Source organism: Oncorhynchus clarkii, chromosome 17 (assembly GCF_045791955.1).
Source record: "Oncorhynchus clarkii lewisi isolate Uvic-CL-2024 chromosome 17, UVic_Ocla_1.0, whole genome shotgun sequence".
In the NCBI taxonomy this organism is placed as follows: Eukaryota; Metazoa; Chordata; class Actinopteri; order Salmoniformes; family Salmonidae; genus Oncorhynchus; species Oncorhynchus clarkii.
Window position 1 is genome coordinate 10,858,535 of NC_092163.1, and position 18,883 is coordinate 10,877,417.

The 18,883-nt window shown below is 48.1% G+C and overlaps 1 protein-coding gene across 1 annotated transcript in view; it reads left to right on the plus strand.

Annotated features, from left to right (window-relative positions):
- LOC139370246 (tuberin-like) overlaps positions 1-18,883 on the plus strand; it is a 71,518-nt gene that overhangs the window by 8,467 nt on the left and 44,168 nt on the right. Inside the window, 12 exon segments of the mRNA XM_071109604.1 lie at positions 572-645; positions 1,529-1,655; positions 1,739-1,882; positions 2,670-2,807; positions 3,606-3,709; positions 4,165-4,246; positions 4,346-4,501; positions 9,061-9,180; positions 9,481-9,603; positions 14,523-14,629; positions 15,451-15,613; positions 16,036-16,158. Of these exon segments, the coding sequence (XP_070965705.1) occupies positions 572-645; positions 1,529-1,655; positions 1,739-1,882; positions 2,670-2,807; positions 3,606-3,709; positions 4,165-4,246; positions 4,346-4,501; positions 9,061-9,180; positions 9,481-9,603; positions 14,523-14,629; positions 15,451-15,613; positions 16,036-16,158 (1,461 nt within the window).

The following is an 18,883-nucleotide window of genomic DNA, read 5'->3' on the forward strand; positions in this document are numbered from 1 at the left end:
GGCAGGGAGTGTTGGGGAGGGAGTGTTGGGGAGGGAGTGTTGGGCAGGGAGTGTTGGGCAGGGAGTGTTGGGCAGGGAGTGTTGGGCAGGGAGTGTTGGGGGAGGGAGTGTTGGGGGAGGGAGTGTTGGGCAGGGAGTGTTGGGGGAGGGAGTGTTGGGGAGGGAGTGTTGGGGAGGGAGAGTTGGTGAGTGTGTGTCTGATGATCTACTTGTCATGTTAATTAATCTGACTAAACAATAATAATAATAGTAATGATTAATATTCTAACATCTAACTGTTAGAAATTATCAACAGATTATACACAATCTGGCAGGTGATAATACTGCTCCTCCTCTCTCATCTCTCCTCACCTACGCTCTCATCTCCCCTCCTACTCTCCCCTCTACTCTCCTACTCTCTCATCTCCCCTCTCCTACTCTCCTCCTCCCTCTACTCTCCTCCTCCCCTCTACTCTCCTCCTCCCCTTTCCCCCCTCTCCTCTCCTACTCTCCCCTCTCCCCTCTCCTCCATCCCTCTCCTCTCTCCTCCTCCCCCTTCTCCCCTCTCCTCCCCTCTCCTCCATCTCTCCAGTTGATGAGGAAGGTGTTGGGGACTCATCTGGGCCATAGTGCCATATACACCATGTGCCGTATCATGGAGGAGAGGTAACAACCCTGTGTGTGTGTGTGTGTGCGCCTGCGTGTGTCTAACCTCTCCTCTCTGTGTGTCTAACTTCTCCTCTCTGTGTGTGTGTCTAAACTGTCCTCTCTGTGTGTGTGTGTCTAACCTGTCCTCTCTGTATGTGTGTGTGTGTGCCTGCGTGTGTCTAACCTGTCCTCTCTGTGTGTTTAACCTGTCCTCTCTGTGTGTTTAACCTGTCCTCTCTGTGTGTTTAACCTGTCCTCTCTGTGTGTTTAACCTGTCCTCTCTGTGTGTCTAACCTCTCCTCTCTGTGTTTAACCTGTCCTCTCTGTGTCTAACCTGTCCTCTGTGTGTGTGTGTGTGTGTGTCTAACTTGTCCTCCCTCTGTGTGTGTCTAACTTGTCCTCCCTCTGTGTGTGTCTAACCTGTCCTCCCTCTGTGTGTGTCTAACCTGTCCTCCCTCTGTGTGTGTCTAACCTGTCCTCCCTCTGTGTGTGTCTAACCTGTCCTCTCTCTGTGTGTGTCTAACCTGTCCTCTCTCTGTGTGTGTCTAACCTGTCCTCTCTCTGTGTGTGTCTAACCTGTGTGTGTGTGTGTGTGTCTAACCTGTCCTCTCTGTGTGTGTGTGTGTGTGTGTCTAACCTGTCCTCTCTCTGTGTGTGTGTGTGTGTCTAACCTGTCCTCTCTCTGTGTGTGTGTGTGTCTAACCTGTCCTCTCTCTGTGTGTGTGTGTGTGTCTAACCTGTCCTCTCTCTGTGTGTGTCTAACCTGTCCTCTGTGTGTGTCTAACCTGTCCTCTCTCTGTGTGTGTGTCTAACCTGTCCTCTCTCTGTGTGTGTGTGTGTGTGTGTCTAACCTGTCCTCTCTGTGTGTGTGTGTCTAACCTGTCCTTTCTCTCTCTGTCAGGGCGTATATGGAGGATTCTCCATTGCTGAGAGGAGCAGTGTTCTTCGTAGGGATGGCTCTATGGGGGGCGCACCGTCTCCCAGCCTTAAAGAACACCCCTACCCTGGTCCTCCCATCATTCTATAAGGTAGGATCCAGAGAGCATTTTAAAGGTGCATTAGAGAAGTTTTTACTTTGACCTCTGACCAACCCCTGACCTTTAACCCCCAGGCGATGTGGTGTGCCAACGAGATGGTGTCGTATGAGATCGTTCTGTCCATCACCAGACTGATAAAGAAGTATGGCAAGGAACTCCAGGTGGTCACATGGGACATACTGCTGGGGATCATAGAGAGGTTACTACAGCAGATTCAGGTACACACACACACACACACACACAGACAAAGACATACACACACACACACAGACAAAGACACACACACACACACACACAGAGACACAGATACAAAGACACACACACACACACACACACACACACAGAGACACATACATACAGACAGACCGAGAAAATGAATGTAGTTCTCTCTCTAGTCGATAGGCAGTGCAGAGCTGAAGTCCATAGTGTTTGAGTTCTCTCTCTAGTTGATAGGCAGTGCAGAGCTGAAGTCCATAGTGTTTGAGTTCTCTCTCTAGTCGATAGGCAGTGCAGAGCTGAAGTCCATAGTGTTTGAGTTCTCTCTCTAGTTGATAGGCAGTGCAGAGCTGAAGTCCATAGTGTTTGAGTTCTCTCACTAGTTGATAGGCAGTGCAGAGCTGAAGTCCATAGTGTTTGAGTTCTCTCTAGTCGATAGGCAGTGCAGAGCTGAAGTCCATAGTGTTTGAGTTCTCTCTCTAGTCGATAGGCAGTGCAGAGCTGAAGTCCATAGTGTTTGAGTTCTCTCTCTAGTTGATAGGCAGTGCAGAGCTGAAGTCCATAGTGTTTGAGTTCTCTCACTAGTTGATAGGCAGTGCAGAGCTGAAGTCCATAGTGTTTGAGTTCTCTCTCCAGTCGATAGGCAGTGCAGAGCTGAAGTCCATAGTGTTTGAGTTCTCTCACTAGTTGATAGGCAGTGCAGAGCTGAAGTCCATAGTGTTTGAGTTCTCTCACTAGTTGATAGGCAGTGCAGAGCTGAAGTCCATAGTGTTTGAGTTCTCTTTCCAGTCGATAGGCAGTGCAGAGCTGAAGTCCATAGTGTTTGAGTTGCTGACTACAGTGGAGGAGCTCTATGAGCAGAACGGCTTCCATGGATCATCTGACAAGTTCTTCAGTCTGGTGGAGAAGTGTGCTGACAAAAGACCTGTAAGTCTCTTCTCCTTTCCTCCTCTTCCTCCTCTTCTCCTTTCCTCCTCTCATCGGCCCTCCACTTCCCCCTCTTCTCCTTTCCTCCTCTTCTCCTTTCCTCCTCTTCCTCCTCTTCTCCTTTCCTCCTCTTCCCCCACTTCTCCTTTCCTCCTCTTCTCCTTTCCTCCTCTTCCTCCTCTTCTCCTTTCCTCCTCTTCCTCCTCTTCTCCTTTCCTCCTCTTCTCCTTTCCTCCTCTTCTTCCTCCTCTTCTCCTTTCCTCCACTTCCCCATCTTCTCCTTTTCTCCTCTTCTCCTTTCCTCCTCTCATAGGCCCTCCACTTCCCCCTCTTCTCCTTTCCTCCTCTCCCCCTCTACTCCTTTCCTCCTCTTCTCCTCTCCCCCTCTTCTCCTTTCCTCCTCTCATAGGCCCTCCACTTCCCCTTCTCCTTTCCTCCTCTCCCTCTCTTCTCCTTTCCTCCTCTCATAGGCCCTCCTCTCCCTCTCTTCTCCTTTCCTCCTCTCATAGGCCCTCCTCTCCCCCTCTTCTCCTTTCCTCCTCTCATCGGCCCTCCACTTCCCCCTCGTCTCCTTTCCTCCTCCTCCCCCTCTTCTCCTTTCCTCCTCTTCCTCTCCTCCTCTTCTCCTTTCCCCCTGTCATCGGCCCTCCTCTTCCTCCTCTTCTCCTTTCTTCCTCTTATCAGCCCTTCTCTCTCTCTTTTTTCCCTGTGTCTGACAGTCTTTGTGTGATATCTGTTATTTGCCTTCACTTTGTCTTCCATTGTTCTTGTAAGGAGTTGTTGTTGTGATGTCATCAGGATGCGTCGGTGCTGACTCTGATATCGTACCGGGCCCAGTCCATCCAGCCAGCTAAAGACGGGTGGATCCAGAGCCTACACCGCCTTATGGAGAAGTTCTTCAGGTAACTGTATAGTGCTGTGTGGTCGCCACGGATACCAAAACAGGCAGTCGCCATGGAAACAAAAACCAAACTAAAAGTTGTTATAGGTGCCCGTTGAGTGATTGTCATTCCTGTCTTATGTTGAACATTATTTAGGGAAAGAAAGTTTGTGTTAAACTGCTTCTCTGGGTCTCTCTCTCTGGGTCTCTCTCCTCTCTCTGGGTCTCTCTCTCTCCTCTCTCTGGGTCTCTCTCTCTCTCCTCTCTCTGGGTCTCTCTCTCTCTCCTCTCTCTGGGTCTCTCTCTCTCTCCTCTCTCTGGGTCTCTCTCTCTCCTCTCTCTGGGTCTCTCTCTCTCCTCTCTCTGGGTCTCTCTCTCTCCTCTCTCTGGGTCTCTCTCTCTCCTCTCTCTGGGTCTCTCTCTCTCCTCTCTCTGGGTCTCTCTCTCTTTCTGTGTCTCTCTCTCTTTCCCCCCCAGGAATGAGAGTCGTAGTGTGATCAGGATCAAAGTGCTTCACATCCTCTCCTTTGTCCTCAGCACCAACCGCCAACTCTACGAGGTACTCACCCACTCACTCACCATCAAACTATTCTCATTGACTCCCTCTCCCGTTCTCTCCATCTCTCCCTGCGTGTTCATTCTGTCTTCTCCTTCCCAGGAGGAGCTGATCGAGGTGGTGGTGGTTCCTCAGCTCAGTGGGATAGCAGAGGACAGAGACCTGGCTGTGAGGAGACAGGCTACCCAGCTACTGGTGGACCTGGCTGAGAGCTGTAGTACACACCACTTCACCAGCCTCCTGGACATCATTCAGAGGGTAGGAGACACACACCACTTCACCAGCCTCCTGGACATTTCAGAGGGTAGGAGACACACACACCAGCCTCCTGGAGGGTAGGAGACACACACCACTTCACCAGCCTCCTGGAGGGTAGGAAACACACACCACTTCACCAGCCTCCTGGAGGGTAGGAAACACACACCACTTCACCAGCCTCCTGGACATCATTCAGAGGGTAGGAGACACACACCACTTCACCAGCCTCCTGGAGGGTAGGAGACACACACACACCACTTCACCAGCCTCCTGGAGGGTAGGAGACACACACACACCACTTCACCAGCCTCCTGGAGGGTAGGAGACACACACACACCACTTCACCAGCCTCCTGGAGGGTAGGAGACACACACACCACTTCACCAGCCTCCTGGAGGGTAGGAGACACACACACACCACTTCACCAGCCTCCTGGAGGGTAGGAGACACACACACACCACTTCACCAGCCTCCTGGAGGGTAGGAGACACACACACACACACACACCACTTCACCAGCCTCCTGGAGGGTAGGATACACACACACACACACACACACCACTTCACCAGCCTCCTGGAGGGTAGGAGACACACACACCACTTCACCAGCCTCCTGGAGGGTAGGAGACACACACACACACACCACTTCACCAGCCTCCTGGAGGGTAGGAGACACACACACCACTTCACCAGCCTCCTGGAGGGTAGGAGACACACACACACACACCACTTCACCAGCCTCCTGGAGGGTAGGAGACACGCACACCGCTTCACCAGCCTCCTGGAGGGTAGGAGACACGCACACCGCTTCACCAGCCTCCTGGAGGTTAGGAGACACGCACACCGCTTCACCAGCCTCCTGGAGGGTAGGAGACACGCACACCGCTTCACCAGCCTCCTGGAGGGTAGGAGACACGCACACCGCTTCACCAGCCTCCTGGAGGGTAGGAGACACGCACACCGCTTCACCAGCCTCCTGGAGGGTAGGAGACACGCACACCGCTTCACCAGCCTCCTGGAGGGTAGGAGACACGCACACCGCTTCACCAGCCTCCTGGAGGGTAGGAGACACGCACACCGCTTCACCAGCCTCCTGGAGGGTAGGAGACACGCACACCGCTTCACCAGCCTCCTGGAGGGTAGGAGACACGCACACCGCTTCACCAGCCTCCTGGAGGGTAGGAGACACGCACACCGCTTCACCAGCCTCCTGGAGGGTAGGGGACACGCACACCGCTTCACCAGCCTCCTGGAGGGTAGGGGACACGCACACCGGAGCAGGAGAAATGTAACCGTTGGAGACTGAGGAACGAGACTGAGGGACGAGGCTGAGGGACGGAGCAGGAGAAATGTAACCTCTCAGATTCATAGACAGAGCTGTGGATGCAAGGATCAACCATCCGTAAAGACAAATAACTAATATCAGAGCGAGCATGTGGAAGTTATATTCTTCAGGATTCAGCGGGTTCGTATCAATCATTTGAGTCCTCTGAAGGATGTAGCAACTACAGATGGTCCCTTTTAAAGGTGTGAAAGGTGTTTGTTTGTGAGAGGTTGTTCTCTCTCTTGCTCGGATCCCTGTTTCTACAACTGCATTGTTTGCTGTTTGGGGTTTTGGGGTTTTAGGCTTCTGTAGAATGGAAAAAGGGCTTCATAAATATGGCAAATCCAATGTTATTGGTCACATACACATGGTTAGCAGATGTTATTGGTCATATACACATGGTTAGCAGATGTTAATGGTCACATACACATGGTTAGCAGATGTTAATGGTCACATACACATGGTTAGCAGATGTTATTGGTCACATACACATGGTTAGCAGATGTTATTGGTCACATACACATGGTTAGCAGATGTTATTGGTCACATACACATGGTTAGCAGATGTTATTGGTCACATACACATGGTTAGCAGATGTGATTGGTCACATACACATGGTTAGCAGATGTTATTGGTCACATACACATGGTTAGCAGATGTTATTGGTCACATACACATGGTTAGCAGATGTTATTGGTCACATACACATGGTTAGCAGATGTTATTGGTCACATACACATGGTTAGCAGATGTGATTGGTCATATACACATGGTTAGCAGATGTTATTGGTAACATACACATGGTTAGCAGATGTTATTGGTCACATACACATGGTTAGCAGATGTTATTGGTCACATACACATGGTTAGCAGATGTGATTGGTCACATACACATGGTTAGCAGATGTGATTGGTCACATACACATGGTTAGCAGATGTGATTGGTCACATACACATGGTTAGCAGATGTGATTGGTCACATACACATGGTTAGCAGATGTGATTGGTCACATGGTTAGCAGATGTGATTGGTCACATACACATGGTTAGCAGATGTGATTGGTCACATACACATGGTTAGCAGATGTTATTGGTCACATGGTTAACAGATGTTATTGGTCACATGGTTAGCAGATGTTAATGGTCTCATACACATGGTTAGCAGATGTTATTGGTCACATGGTTAGCAGATGTTAATGGTCACATACACATGGTTAGCAGATGTGATTGGTCACATACACACGGTTAGCAGATGTTATTGGTCACATACACACGGTTAGCAGATGTTATTTGTCACATACACACGGTTAGCAGATGTTATTGGTCACATACACATGGTTAGCAGATGTGATTGGTCACATACACATGGTTAGCAGATGTGATTGGTCACATACACATGGTTAGCAGATGTGATTGGTCACATACACATGGTTAGCAGATGTGATTGGTCACATACACATGGTTAGCAGATGTGATTGGTCACATACACATGGTTAGCAGATGTGATTGGTCACATGGTTAGCAGATGTGATTGGTCACATACACATGGTTAGCAGATGTTATTGGTCACATGGTTAGCAGATGTTATTGGTCACATGGTTAGCAGATGTTAATGGTCTCATACACATGGTTAGCAGATGTTATTGGTCACATGGTTAGCAGATGTGATTGGTCACATACACATGGTTAGCAGATGTGATTGGTCACATACACATGGTTAGCAGATGTTATTGGTCACATACACATGGTTAGCAGATGTTATTGGTCACATACACATGGTTAGCAGATGTTATTGGTCACATACACATGGTTAGCAGATGTTATTGGTCACATACACATGGTTAGCAGATGTTATTGGTCACATACACATGGTTAGCAGATGTTATTGGTCACATACACATGGTTAGCAGATGTTAATGGTCACATACACATGGTTAGCAGATGTTATTGGTCACATGGTTAGCAGATGTTTATTGGTCACATACACATGGTTAGCAGATGTTAATGGTCACATACACATGGTTAGCAGATGTTAATGTGAGTGTAGTGAAATGCTTGTGCTTCTAGTTCCAACCGTGCAGTAATATCTAACAAGTAATCTAACAATTCCACAACAACTACTACTTATACACACAAGTGTAAAGGAATGAATATGTACATATAAATATATGAATGAGTGATGACCGAACGGCATAGGCAAGATGCAGTAGATGGTATAGAGTACAGTATATACATATGAGATGAGTAATGTAGGGTATGTAAACATTATATGAAGTGGCATTGTTTATAGTGAGTAGTGAAACATTTATTACATCCAATCTTTAATTATTTAAGTGGCTAGAGATTTGAGTCAGTGTGTTGGCAGCAGCCACTCAATGTTAGTGGTGGATGTTTAACAGTCTGATGTCCTTGAGATAGAAGCTGTTTTTCAGTCTCTCGGTCCCTGCTTTGATGCACCTGTACTGACCTCGCCTTCTGGATGATAGCGGGGTGACCAGGCAGTGGCTCGGGTGGTTGATGTCCTTGATGATCTTTATGGCTTCCTGTGACATCGGGTGGTGTAGGTGTCCTGGAGGGCAGGTAGTTTGCCCCCGGTGATGCGTTGTGCAGACCTCACTACCGTCTGGAGAGCCCTACGGTTGAGGGCGGAGCAGTTGCCGTACCAGGCGGTGATACAGCCCGACAGGATGCTCTCGATTGTGCATCTGTAGAAGTTTGTGTGTTTTTGTTGACAAGCCAAATTTTTTCAGCCTCCTGAGGTTGCGCCCTCTTCACCACGCTGTCTGTGTGGGTGGACCATTTCAGTTTGTCCGTGATTTGTACACCGAGGAACTTAAAACTTTCCACCTTCTCCACCGTAGTCCCGTCGATGTGGATAGGGGCGTGCTCCCTCTGCTGTTTCCTGAAGTCCACGATCATCTCCTTTGTTTTGTTGACGTTGAGTAAGAGATATTTTCCTGACACCACACTCCGAGAGTCCTCTCCTCCTCCCTGTAGACCATCTGGTCGTTGTTGGTAATCAAGCCTACTACTGTAGTGTCGTCTACAAACTTGGTGATTGAGTTGGAGGCGTGCATGGCCACGCAGTCGTGGGTGAACAGGGAGTACAGGAGAGGGCTGAGGACGCACCGTTGTGGGAACCCTGTGACGAGGATTAGCGAAGTGGAGGTGTTCTTTCCTACCTTCACCACCTGGTGGTGATTTGATTAGAGTGTGTGTGTCTCTCTTTGTGCAGGTGGCGAGTCGTTCGCTGGTGTGCCCAGGGCCCCTGGAGGTGTCGGAGAGAGACCCCACGGCAGAATCCCCCATGGAGGATGTCAGGACGGCTATACGAGGCCTACTGGAGATACTGCAGGTACACACACACACACTGAGACACATACACACACACACACACTGAGAGACACACACACACACACTGAGAGAGACACACACACACACACACTGAGAGACACACACACTGAGAGACACACACACACTGAGAGACACACACACACACACTGAGAGACACACACACACACTGAGAGACACACACACACACTGAGAGACACACACACACACTGAGAGACACACAGGGTCAATGCAGCGTTACATATGTGATTGATGGAAAGGGGAATTGATAGTGTATCTGTGCTCTGTTGCTCTCCACTCTCAGAGTAAGCTGTACAGCCTGCCAGCCAGCCACGCTAGTCGAGTGTACGAGCTGCTGATCGGACACCTGCAGCTGCACTACAAGAGCAAGTACAGCTCCGCTGTGGCCTGCAGCATACGACTACAGGTAGCATACACAGGGGTCACACAGAGGTCAACTAGGGTTCAAATGTTACAGCTCCATTGTGGCCTGCAGCAGGTAGGGCGCCAGTCACCTGCGGCAGGTAGGGCGCCAGTCACCTGCGGCAGGTAGGGCGCCAGTCACCTGCAGGTTTGGAAATGCTCATTTTTTTGTTTATCAAGAAGGTTCAAAAGGCCTTTTCATTGGTGCCAATCAGAAACCGTCAACAAAGGAAGGGATGAGGACGTTGTCCAAAGTGACACAGCAGACTTACTCTCTGTCTCTCTCTGTCTCGGTGTCTCTCTCTATGTCTCTCTCTATGTCTCTCTGTCTCTCTCAATTCAATTCAATTCAATTCAAGGGCTTTATTGGCATGGGAAACATGTGTTAACATTGCCAAAGCAAGTGAGGTAGACAACATACAAAGTGAAAATATAAAGTGAAAAACAACAAAAATTAACAGTAAACATTACACATACAGAGGTTTCAAAACAGTAAAGACATTACAAATGTCATATTATATATATATATACAGTGTTTTAACAATGTACAAATGGTTAAAGGACACAAGATAAAATAAATAAGCATAAATATGGGTTGTATTTACAATGGTGTGTGTTCTTCACTGGTTGCCCTTTTCTCGTGGCAACAGGTCACAAATCTTGCTGCTGTGATGGCACACTGTGGAATTTCACCCAGTAGATATGGGAGTTTTTCAAATTTGGATTTGTTTTCGAATTCTTTGTGGATCTGTGTAATCTGAGGGAAATATGTCTCTCTAATATGGTCATACATTGGGCAGGAGGTTAGGAAGTGCAGCTCAGTTTCCACCTCATTTTGTGGGCAGTGAGCACATAGCCTGTCTTCTCTTGAGAGCCATGTCTGCCTACGGCGGCCTTTCTCAATAGCAAGGCTATGCTCACTGAGTCTGTACATAGTCAAAGCTTTCCTTAATTTTGGGTCAGTCACAGTGGTCAGGTATTCTGCCGCTGTGTACTCCCTGTTTAGGGCCAAATAGCATTCTAGTTTGCTCTGTTTTTTTGTTAATTCTTTCCAATGTGTCAAGTAATTATCTTTTTGTTTTCTCATGATTTGGTTGGGTCTAATTGTGCTGTTGTCCTGGGGCTCTGTAGGGTGTGTTTGTGTTTGTGAACAGAGCCCCAGGACCAGCTTGCTTAGGGGACTCTTCTCCAGGTTCATCTCTCTGTAGGTGATGGCTTTGTTATGGAAGGTTTGTGAATCACTTCCTTTTAGGTGGTTGTAGAATTTAACGGCTCTTTTCTGGATTTTGATAATTAGTGGGTATCGGCCTAATTCTGCTCTGCATGCATTATTTGGTGTTCTACGTTGTACACGGAGGATATTTTTGCAGAATTCTGCGTGCAGAGTCTCAATTTGGTGTTTGTCCCATTTTGTGAAGTCTTGGTTGGTGAGCGGACCCCAGACCTCACAACCATAAAGGGCAATGGGCTCTATGACTGATTCAAGTATTTTTAGCCAAATCCTAATTGGTATGTTGAAATTTATGTTTCTTTTGATGGCATAGAATGCCCTTCTTGCCTTGTCTCTCAGATCGTTCACAGCTTTGTGGAAGTTACCTGTGGCGCTGATGTTTAGGCCAAGGTATGTATAGTTTTTTGTGTGCTCTAGGGCAACAGTGTCTAGATTGAATTTGTATTTGTGGTCCTGGTGACTGGACCTTTTTTGGAACACCATTATTTTGGTCTTACTGAGATTTACTGTCAGGGCCCAGGTCTGACAGAATCTGTGCATAAGATCTAGGTGCTGCTGTAGGCCCTCCTTGGTTGGTGACAGAAGCACCAGATCATCGGCAAACAGCAGACATTTGACTTCGGATTCTAGCAGGGGGAGGCCGGGTGCTGCAGACTTTTCTAGTGCCCGCGCCAATTCGTTGATATATATGTTGAAGAGGGTGGGGCTTAAACTGCATCCCTGTCTAACCCCACGACCCTGTGTGAAGAAATGTGTGTGTTTTTTGCCAATTTTAACCGCACACTTGTTGTTTGTGTACATGGATTTTATAATGTCGTATGTTTTACCCCCAACACCACTTTCCATCAGTTTGTATAGCAGACCCTCATGCCAGATTGAGTCGAAGGCTTTTTTGAAATCAACAAAGCATGAGAAGACTTTGCCTTTGTTTTGGTTTGTTTGGTTGTCAATTAGGGTGTGCAGGGTGAATACATGGTCTGTTGTACGGTAATTTGGTAAAAAGCCAATTTGACATTTGCTCAGTACATTGTTTTCATTGAGGAAATGTACGAGTCTGCTGTTAATAATAATGCAGAGGATTTTCCCAAGGTTACTGTTGACACATATTCCACGGTAGTTATTGGGGTCAAATTTGTCTCCACTTTTGTGGATTGGGGTGATCAGTCCTTGGTTCCAAATATTGGGGAAGATGCCAGAGCTAAGTATGATGTTAAAGAGTTTTAGTATAGCCAATTGGAATTTGTTGTCTGTATATTTGATCATTTCATTGAGGATACCATCAACACCACAGGCCTTTTTGGGTTGGAGGGTTTTTATTTTGTCCTGTAGCTCATTCAAGGTAATTGGAGAATCCAGTGGGTTCTGGTAGTCTTTAATAGATGATTCTAAGATCTGTATTGATCATGTATATGTTTTTGCTCTTTATTCTTTGTTATAGAGCCAAAAAGATTGGAGAAGTGGTTTACCCATACATCTCCATTTTGGATAGATAATTCTTCTTGTTGTTGTTTGTTTAGTGTTTTCCAATTTTCCCAGAAGTGGTTAGAGTCTATGGATTCTTCAATTGCATTGAGCTGATTTCTGACATGCTGTTCCTTCTTTTTCCGTAGTGTATTTCTGTATTGTTTTAGTGATTCACCATAGTGAAGGCGTAGACTCAGGTTTTCCGGGTCTCTATGTTTTTGGTTGGACAGGTTTCTCAATTTCTTTCTTAGATTTTTGCATTCTTCATCAAACCATTTGTCATTATTGTTAATTTTCTTCGGTTTTCTATTTGAGATTTTTAGATTTGATAGGGAAGCTGAGAGGTCAAATATACTGTTAAGATTTTCTACTGCCAAGTTTACACCTTCACTATTACAGCGGAACGTTTTACCCAGGAAATTGTCTAAAAGGGATTGAATTTGTTGTTGCCTAATTGTTTTTTGGTAGGTTTCCAAACTGCATTCCTTCCATCTATAGCATTTCTTAATGTTACTCAGTTCCTTTGGCTTTGATGCCTCATGATTGATTATTGCTCTGTTTAAGTAGACTGTGATTTTGCTGTGGTCTGATAGGGGTGTCAGTGGGCTGACTGTGAACGCTCTGAGAGACTCTGGGTTGAGGTCGGTGATAAAGTAGTCTACAGTACTACTGCCAAGAGATGAGCTATAGGTGTACCTACCATAGGAGTCCCCTCGAAGCCTACCGTTGACTATGTACATACCCAGCGTGCGACAGAGCTGCAGGAGTTGTGGCCCATTTTTGTTGGTTATGTTGTCATAGTTGTGCCTAGGGGGGCATATGTGGGAGGGAATGCTGTCACCTCCAGGCAGGTGTTTGTCCCCCTGTGTGCTGAGGGTGTCAGGTTCTTGTCCGGTTCTGGCATTTAGGTCGCCACAGACTAGTACATGTCCCTGGGCCTGGAAATGATTGATTTCCCCCTCCAGGATGGAGAAGCTGTCTTCATTAAAATATGGGGATTCTAGTGGGGGGATATAGGTAGCACACAGGAGGACATTTTTCTCTGTTAGGATAATTTCCTTTTGAATTTCTAGCCAAATGTAAAATGTTCCTGTTTTGATTAATTTAATGGAGTGAGTTAGGTCTGCTCTATACCAAATTAGCATACCCCCTGAGTCCCTTCCCTGTTTCACACCTGGTAGTTTGGTGGATGGGACTACCAGCTCTCTGTAACCTAGAGGGCAACCAGTGGGTCCGTCTCCTCTATACCAGGTTTCTTGCAGGATGACAATGTCTGTATTACCGATTTCTTTGGTGAAGTCCGGGTTTCTGCTCTTTAGGCCAAAGGCAGATGACCTCAGGCCTTGGATATTCCATGATAATATAGTGAAGGCTTTTTGTTCCATAGAGTGTCCAATGTTGTTGGTCGTGGTTTGGCCTCAGGCCAGTAAGTGTGAGCAGAGCCTGCTGAGCATCTGGTACATGCCATTGGCTTCGGCGAGTGTGAGAGTGGGGGTTGGGACTGTTTGCCCGCTCACTACCTGGGCGTATGTGTGGCTTCCATGTTGAGGCCCTCTTTGCGGGGGTGGGGTGCATGGGGTGGGCAGGAGTGGCATAGGTCTGACCTGGGTGGGCCTAAATGGGGTGTGGGCATGGTTGACGTGGGGGGGTGTTGATTGGTTGGGGTGGGGGTGTGGATGTGTCTGGGTGTACTGTGGTCTGGATGTAATTCCTCTTGGCGTGGGTCCTCTATGTGTAGGTCCAGGGGGGGGTCCTGCAGATCTGGGAGGGTGTCTCGCTGGTCTGGATGGGGTGTCTATCTGTCTCTCTCTCTGTCTCTCTCTCTGTCTCTCTCTCTGTCTCTCTCTCTGTCTCTCTCTGTCTCTCTCTCTGTCTCTCTCTATGTCTGTCTCTCTCTATGTCTCTGTCTCTCTCTCTGTCTCTCTCTCTGTCTCTCTCTCTGTCTCTCTCTCTCTCTCTCTCTCTCTCTCTGTCTCTCTCTCTGTCTCTCTCTCTGTCTCTCTCTCTGTCTCTCTCTCTGTCTCTCTCTCTGTCTCTCTCTCTGTCTCTCTCTCTGTCTCTCTCTCTGTCTCTCTCTCGGTCTCTCTCTCGGTCTCTCTCTCGGTCTCTCTCTGTGTCTCTCTCTCGGTCTCTGTGTCTCTCTCTCTCTCTCGGTCTCTGTCTCTCTCTCGGTCTCTGTCTCTCTCTCTCTCTCTATGTCTCTATCGCTATCTCTCTCTCTCTTTCAGGTGTTTGACTTCCTCCTGATGATGAGAACTGACTCCCTCCATCGTCTGGGGTTCCTCAGTAAAGACGGGGTTCTGAGGTTCAGTCCGTACTGCCACTGTGACATGGGGTGGGTTCACCTTCACACTCTGTCCACTCTAAACTCAGATCTCCCCGGCAAACAGTCAGTTCACCTTCACACTCTGTCCACTCTAAACTCAGATCTCCCCGGCAAACAGTCAGTTCACCTTCACACTCTGTCCACTCTAAACTCAGATCTCCCCGGCAAACAGTCAATTCACCTTCACACTCTGTCCACTCTAAACTCAGATCTCCCCGGCAAGCAGTCAATTCACCTTCAAGACAATATTACAAGGACAGATGACTAGACAGATACCATAAAGTACCTATTGAATGTATAGTGGCAAATCCCAAACCAGTTGTTGATGCTCCTTACTAGTGTTTTATTTCACATTTCTTTAACTAGACAAGTCAGCCGAGAACAAATTATTATTTACAATTACGGCCTACACCGGCCAAACCCGGACGACATTGGGCCAAGTCTACCACTGTCTGTCAATGTGTAATGTCTACCACTGTCTGTCAATGTGTAATGTCTGTCAATGTGTAATGTCTACCACTGTCTGTCAATGTGTAATGTCTGTCAATGTGTAATGTCTACCACTGTTTGTCAATGTGTACTGTCTGTCAATGTGTAATGTCTACCACTGTCTGTCAATGTGTACTGTCTGTAAATGTGTAATGTCTACCACTGTCTGTCAATGTGTAATGTCTGTCAATGGAACGTTTTGTCTGTAATACCCCACATTCTAACCTGCTCTCTCTCCTCTCCTCCTCTCGCTTTCTCTCGCTCTCTCTCGCTCTCTCTCTCGCTCTCTCTCTCTCGCTCTCTCTCTCTCGCTCTCTCTCTCGCTCTCTGTGTGTTTCCAGGGAGCCAGAGAAACGAGGAAGTGAGAAGAAGCCTGCAGGCTCAGTGTCTCCCCCTGCTGGCAGTCCTGCCCCCTCCACCACCACTGCCCCCTCCTCCTCCATCCGTACAGCCTGCCTGCCCTACTCACCTGCCTTTAATGTGCTGCTACAGTGCCTGAAGATGGTACCTACACACACACACACACACCTACCTATCTACAGTGAAATGCTTACCGACAAGCCCTTAACCAACAATGCAGTTGAAAAAAAATGAATATGAAGAAATAAAAGTAACAAGTAGTCAACGAGCAGCAGTACAATAACAATAGCAAGACTATGTACCGGTACCCCCTGTACAGAGTGGGCAGCGGCTCTGCTCTCTCTGTCTCTCTCTCTCTCTCTCTGTCTCCCTCCCTAACTCTCTCTCTCTCTGTCTCTCTCCCCTCCCTAACTCTCTCTCTCTCTGTCTCTCTCTCCCTCCCTAACTCTCTCTCTCTCTCTCTCTGTCTCCCTCCCTAACTCTCTCTCTCTGTCTCTCTCTCCCTAACTCTGTGTGTTGTTCCCTCTCTCTCTGTGTGTTGTTCCCTCTCTCTCTCTGTGTTCCAGGAGACAGACTGGAAGGTGTTGAAGCTGGTACTAGACAAGATGCCCTGGACCCTGCAGTATAAAGTCCTGCTGCTGTCCTCTCCCTGCAGCATAGACCAGCTCTGTTCTACACTCTGTTCTATGGTACACACTGTTACAGGTCTTGGTTTTTACTTTGATGTTTTTGAGGTTGGATGATAGGCTTATTGGTGCCACCTCCTTAAGTCAGTAGGGGTTTCACCTGTGTTGGTTTCTGTCTCGTTAGAGGGAAGGGGTTTCGCCTGTATTGGTTTCTGTCTCGTTAGAGGGAAGGGGTTTCACCTGTGTTGGTTTCTGTCTCGTTAGAGGGAAGGGGTTTCACCTGTGTTGGTTTCTGTCTCGTTAGAGGGAAGGGGTTTCACCTGTGTTGGTTTCTGTCTCGTTAGAGGGAAGGGGTTTCACCTGTGTTGGTTTCTGTCTCGTTAGAGGGAAGGGGTTTCACCTGTGTTGGTTTCTGTCTCGTTAGAGGGAAGGGGTTTCGCCTGTATTGGTTTCCGTCTCGTTAGAGGGAAGGGGTTTCGCCTGTATTGGTTTCCGTCTCGTTAGAGGGAAGGGGTTTCGCCTGTATTGGTTTCCGTCTCGTTAGAGGGAAGGGGTTTCACCTGTGTTGGTTGCCGTCTCGTTAGTTCCCCCTCCTGTTCTGTTTTCCTTGTCGGTGTTAGTTCCCCCTCCTGTTCTGTGTTCCTTGTCGGTGTTAGTTCCCCCTCCTGTTCTGTTTTCCTTGTCGGTGTTAGTTCCCCCTCCTGTTCTGTGTTCCTTGTCGGTGTTAGTTCCCCCTCCTGTTCTGTGTTCCTTGTCGGTGTTAGTTCCCCCTCCTGTTCTGTGTTCCTTGTCGGTGTTAGTTCCCCCTCCTGTTCTGTTTAGCTTGTCGGTGTTAGTTCCCCCTCCTGTTCTGTGTTCCTTGTCGGTGTTAGTTCCCCCTCCTGTTCTGTGTTCCTTGTCGGTGTTAGTTCCCCCTCCTGTTCTGTTTAGTTTGTCGGTGTTAGTTCCCCCTCCTGTTCTGTGTTCCTTGTCGGTGTTAGTTCCCCCTCCTGTTCTGTTCAGCTTGTCGGTGTTAGTTCCCCCTCCTGTTCTGTTTAGCTTGTCGGTGTTAGTTCCCCCTCCTGTTCTGTGTTCCTTGTCGGTGTTAGTTCCCCCTCCTGTTCTGTTTAGCTTGTCGGTGTTAGTTCCCCCTCCTGTTCTGTTTAGTTTGTCGGTGTTAGTTCCCCCTCCTGTTGTGTGTTCCTTGTCGGTGTTAGTTCCCCCTCCTGTTCTGTTTAGCTTGTCGGTGTTAGTTCCCCCTCCTGTTCTGTTTAGCTTGTCGGTGTTAGTTCCCCCTCCTGTTCTGTTTAGCTTGTCGGTGTTAGTTCCCCCTCCTGTTCTGTGTTCCTTGTCGGTGTTAGTTCCCCCTTCTGTTCTGTTTAGCTTGTCGGTGTTAGTTCCCCCTCCTGTTCTGTTTAGCTTGTCGGTGTTAGTTCCCCCTCCTGTTCTGTTTAGCTTGTCGGTGTTAGTTCCCCCTCCTGTTGTGTGTTCCTTGTCGGTGTTAGTTCCCCCTCCTGTTCTGTTTAGCTTGTCGGTGTTAGTTCCCCCTCCTGTTCTGTTTAGCTTGTCGGTGTTAGTTCCCCCTCCTGTTCTGTTTAGCTTGTCGGTGTTAGTTCCCCCTCCTGTTCTGTTTTCCTTGTCGGTGTTAGTTCCCCCTCCTGTTCTGTTTAGTTTGTCGGTGTTAGTTCCCCCTCCTGTTCTGTTTTCCTTGTCGGTGTTAGTTCCCCCTCCTGTTCTGTTTTCCTTGTCGGTGTTAGTTCCCCCTCCTGTTCTGTTTAGCTTGTCGGTGTTAGTTCCCCCTCCTGTTCTGTTTAGCTTGTCGGTGTTAGTTCCCCCTCCTGTTCTGTGTTCCTTGTCGGTGTTAGTTCCCCCTCCTGTTCTGTTTAGTTTGTCGGTGTTAGTTCCCCCTCCTGTTCTGTTTAGCTTGTCGGTGTTAGTTCCCCCTCCTGTTCTGTTTAGCTTGTCGGTGTTAGTTCCCCCTCCTGTTCTGTTTAGCTTGTCGGTGTTAGTTCCCCCTCCTGTTCTGTTTAGCTTGTCGGTGTTAGTTCCCCCTCCTGTTCTGTTTTCCTTGTCGGTGTTAGTCCCCCTCCTGTTCTGTTTAGCTTGTCGGTGTTAGTTCCCCCTCCTGTTCTGTTTAGTTTGTCGGTGTTAGTTCCCCCTCCTGTTGTGTGTTCCTTGTCGGTGTTAGTTCCTCCTCCTGTTCTGTTTAGTTTGTCGGTGTTAGTTCCCCCTCCTGTTGTGTGTTCCTTGTCGGTGTTAGTTCCCCCTCCTGTTCTGTGTTCCTTGTCGGTGTTAGTTCCCCCTCCTGTTCTGTTTAGCTTGTCGGTGTTAGTTCCCCCTCCTGTTCTGTTTAGTTTGTCGGTGTTAGTTCCCCCTCCTGTTCTGTTTAGTTTGTCGGTGTTAGTTCCCCCTCCTGTTCTGTTTAGTTTGTCGGTGTTAGTTCCCCCTCCTGTTGTGTGTTCCTTGTCGGTGTTAGTTCCCCCTCCTGTTCTGTTTTCCTTGTCGGTGTTAGTTCCCCCTCCTGTTCTGTTTAGCTTGTCGGTGTTAGTTCCCCCTCCTGTTCTGTGTTCCTTGTCGGTGTTAGTTCCCCCTCCTGTTCTGTTTTCCTTGTCGGTGTTAGTTCCCCCTCCTGTTCTGTGTTCCTTGTCGGTGTTAGTTCCCCTCCTGTTTCAGAGACATTATTTGGGTTTTCTTGCTGGGTAATGTAACAACACACAAATTGTCACTTTGATCTCTCTCCGCTCCCTCACTGACACTGTGGATTTGTGCTCATGTGTTTGTTTTTCTGTCTCTCTCTCTGCCACTCTGT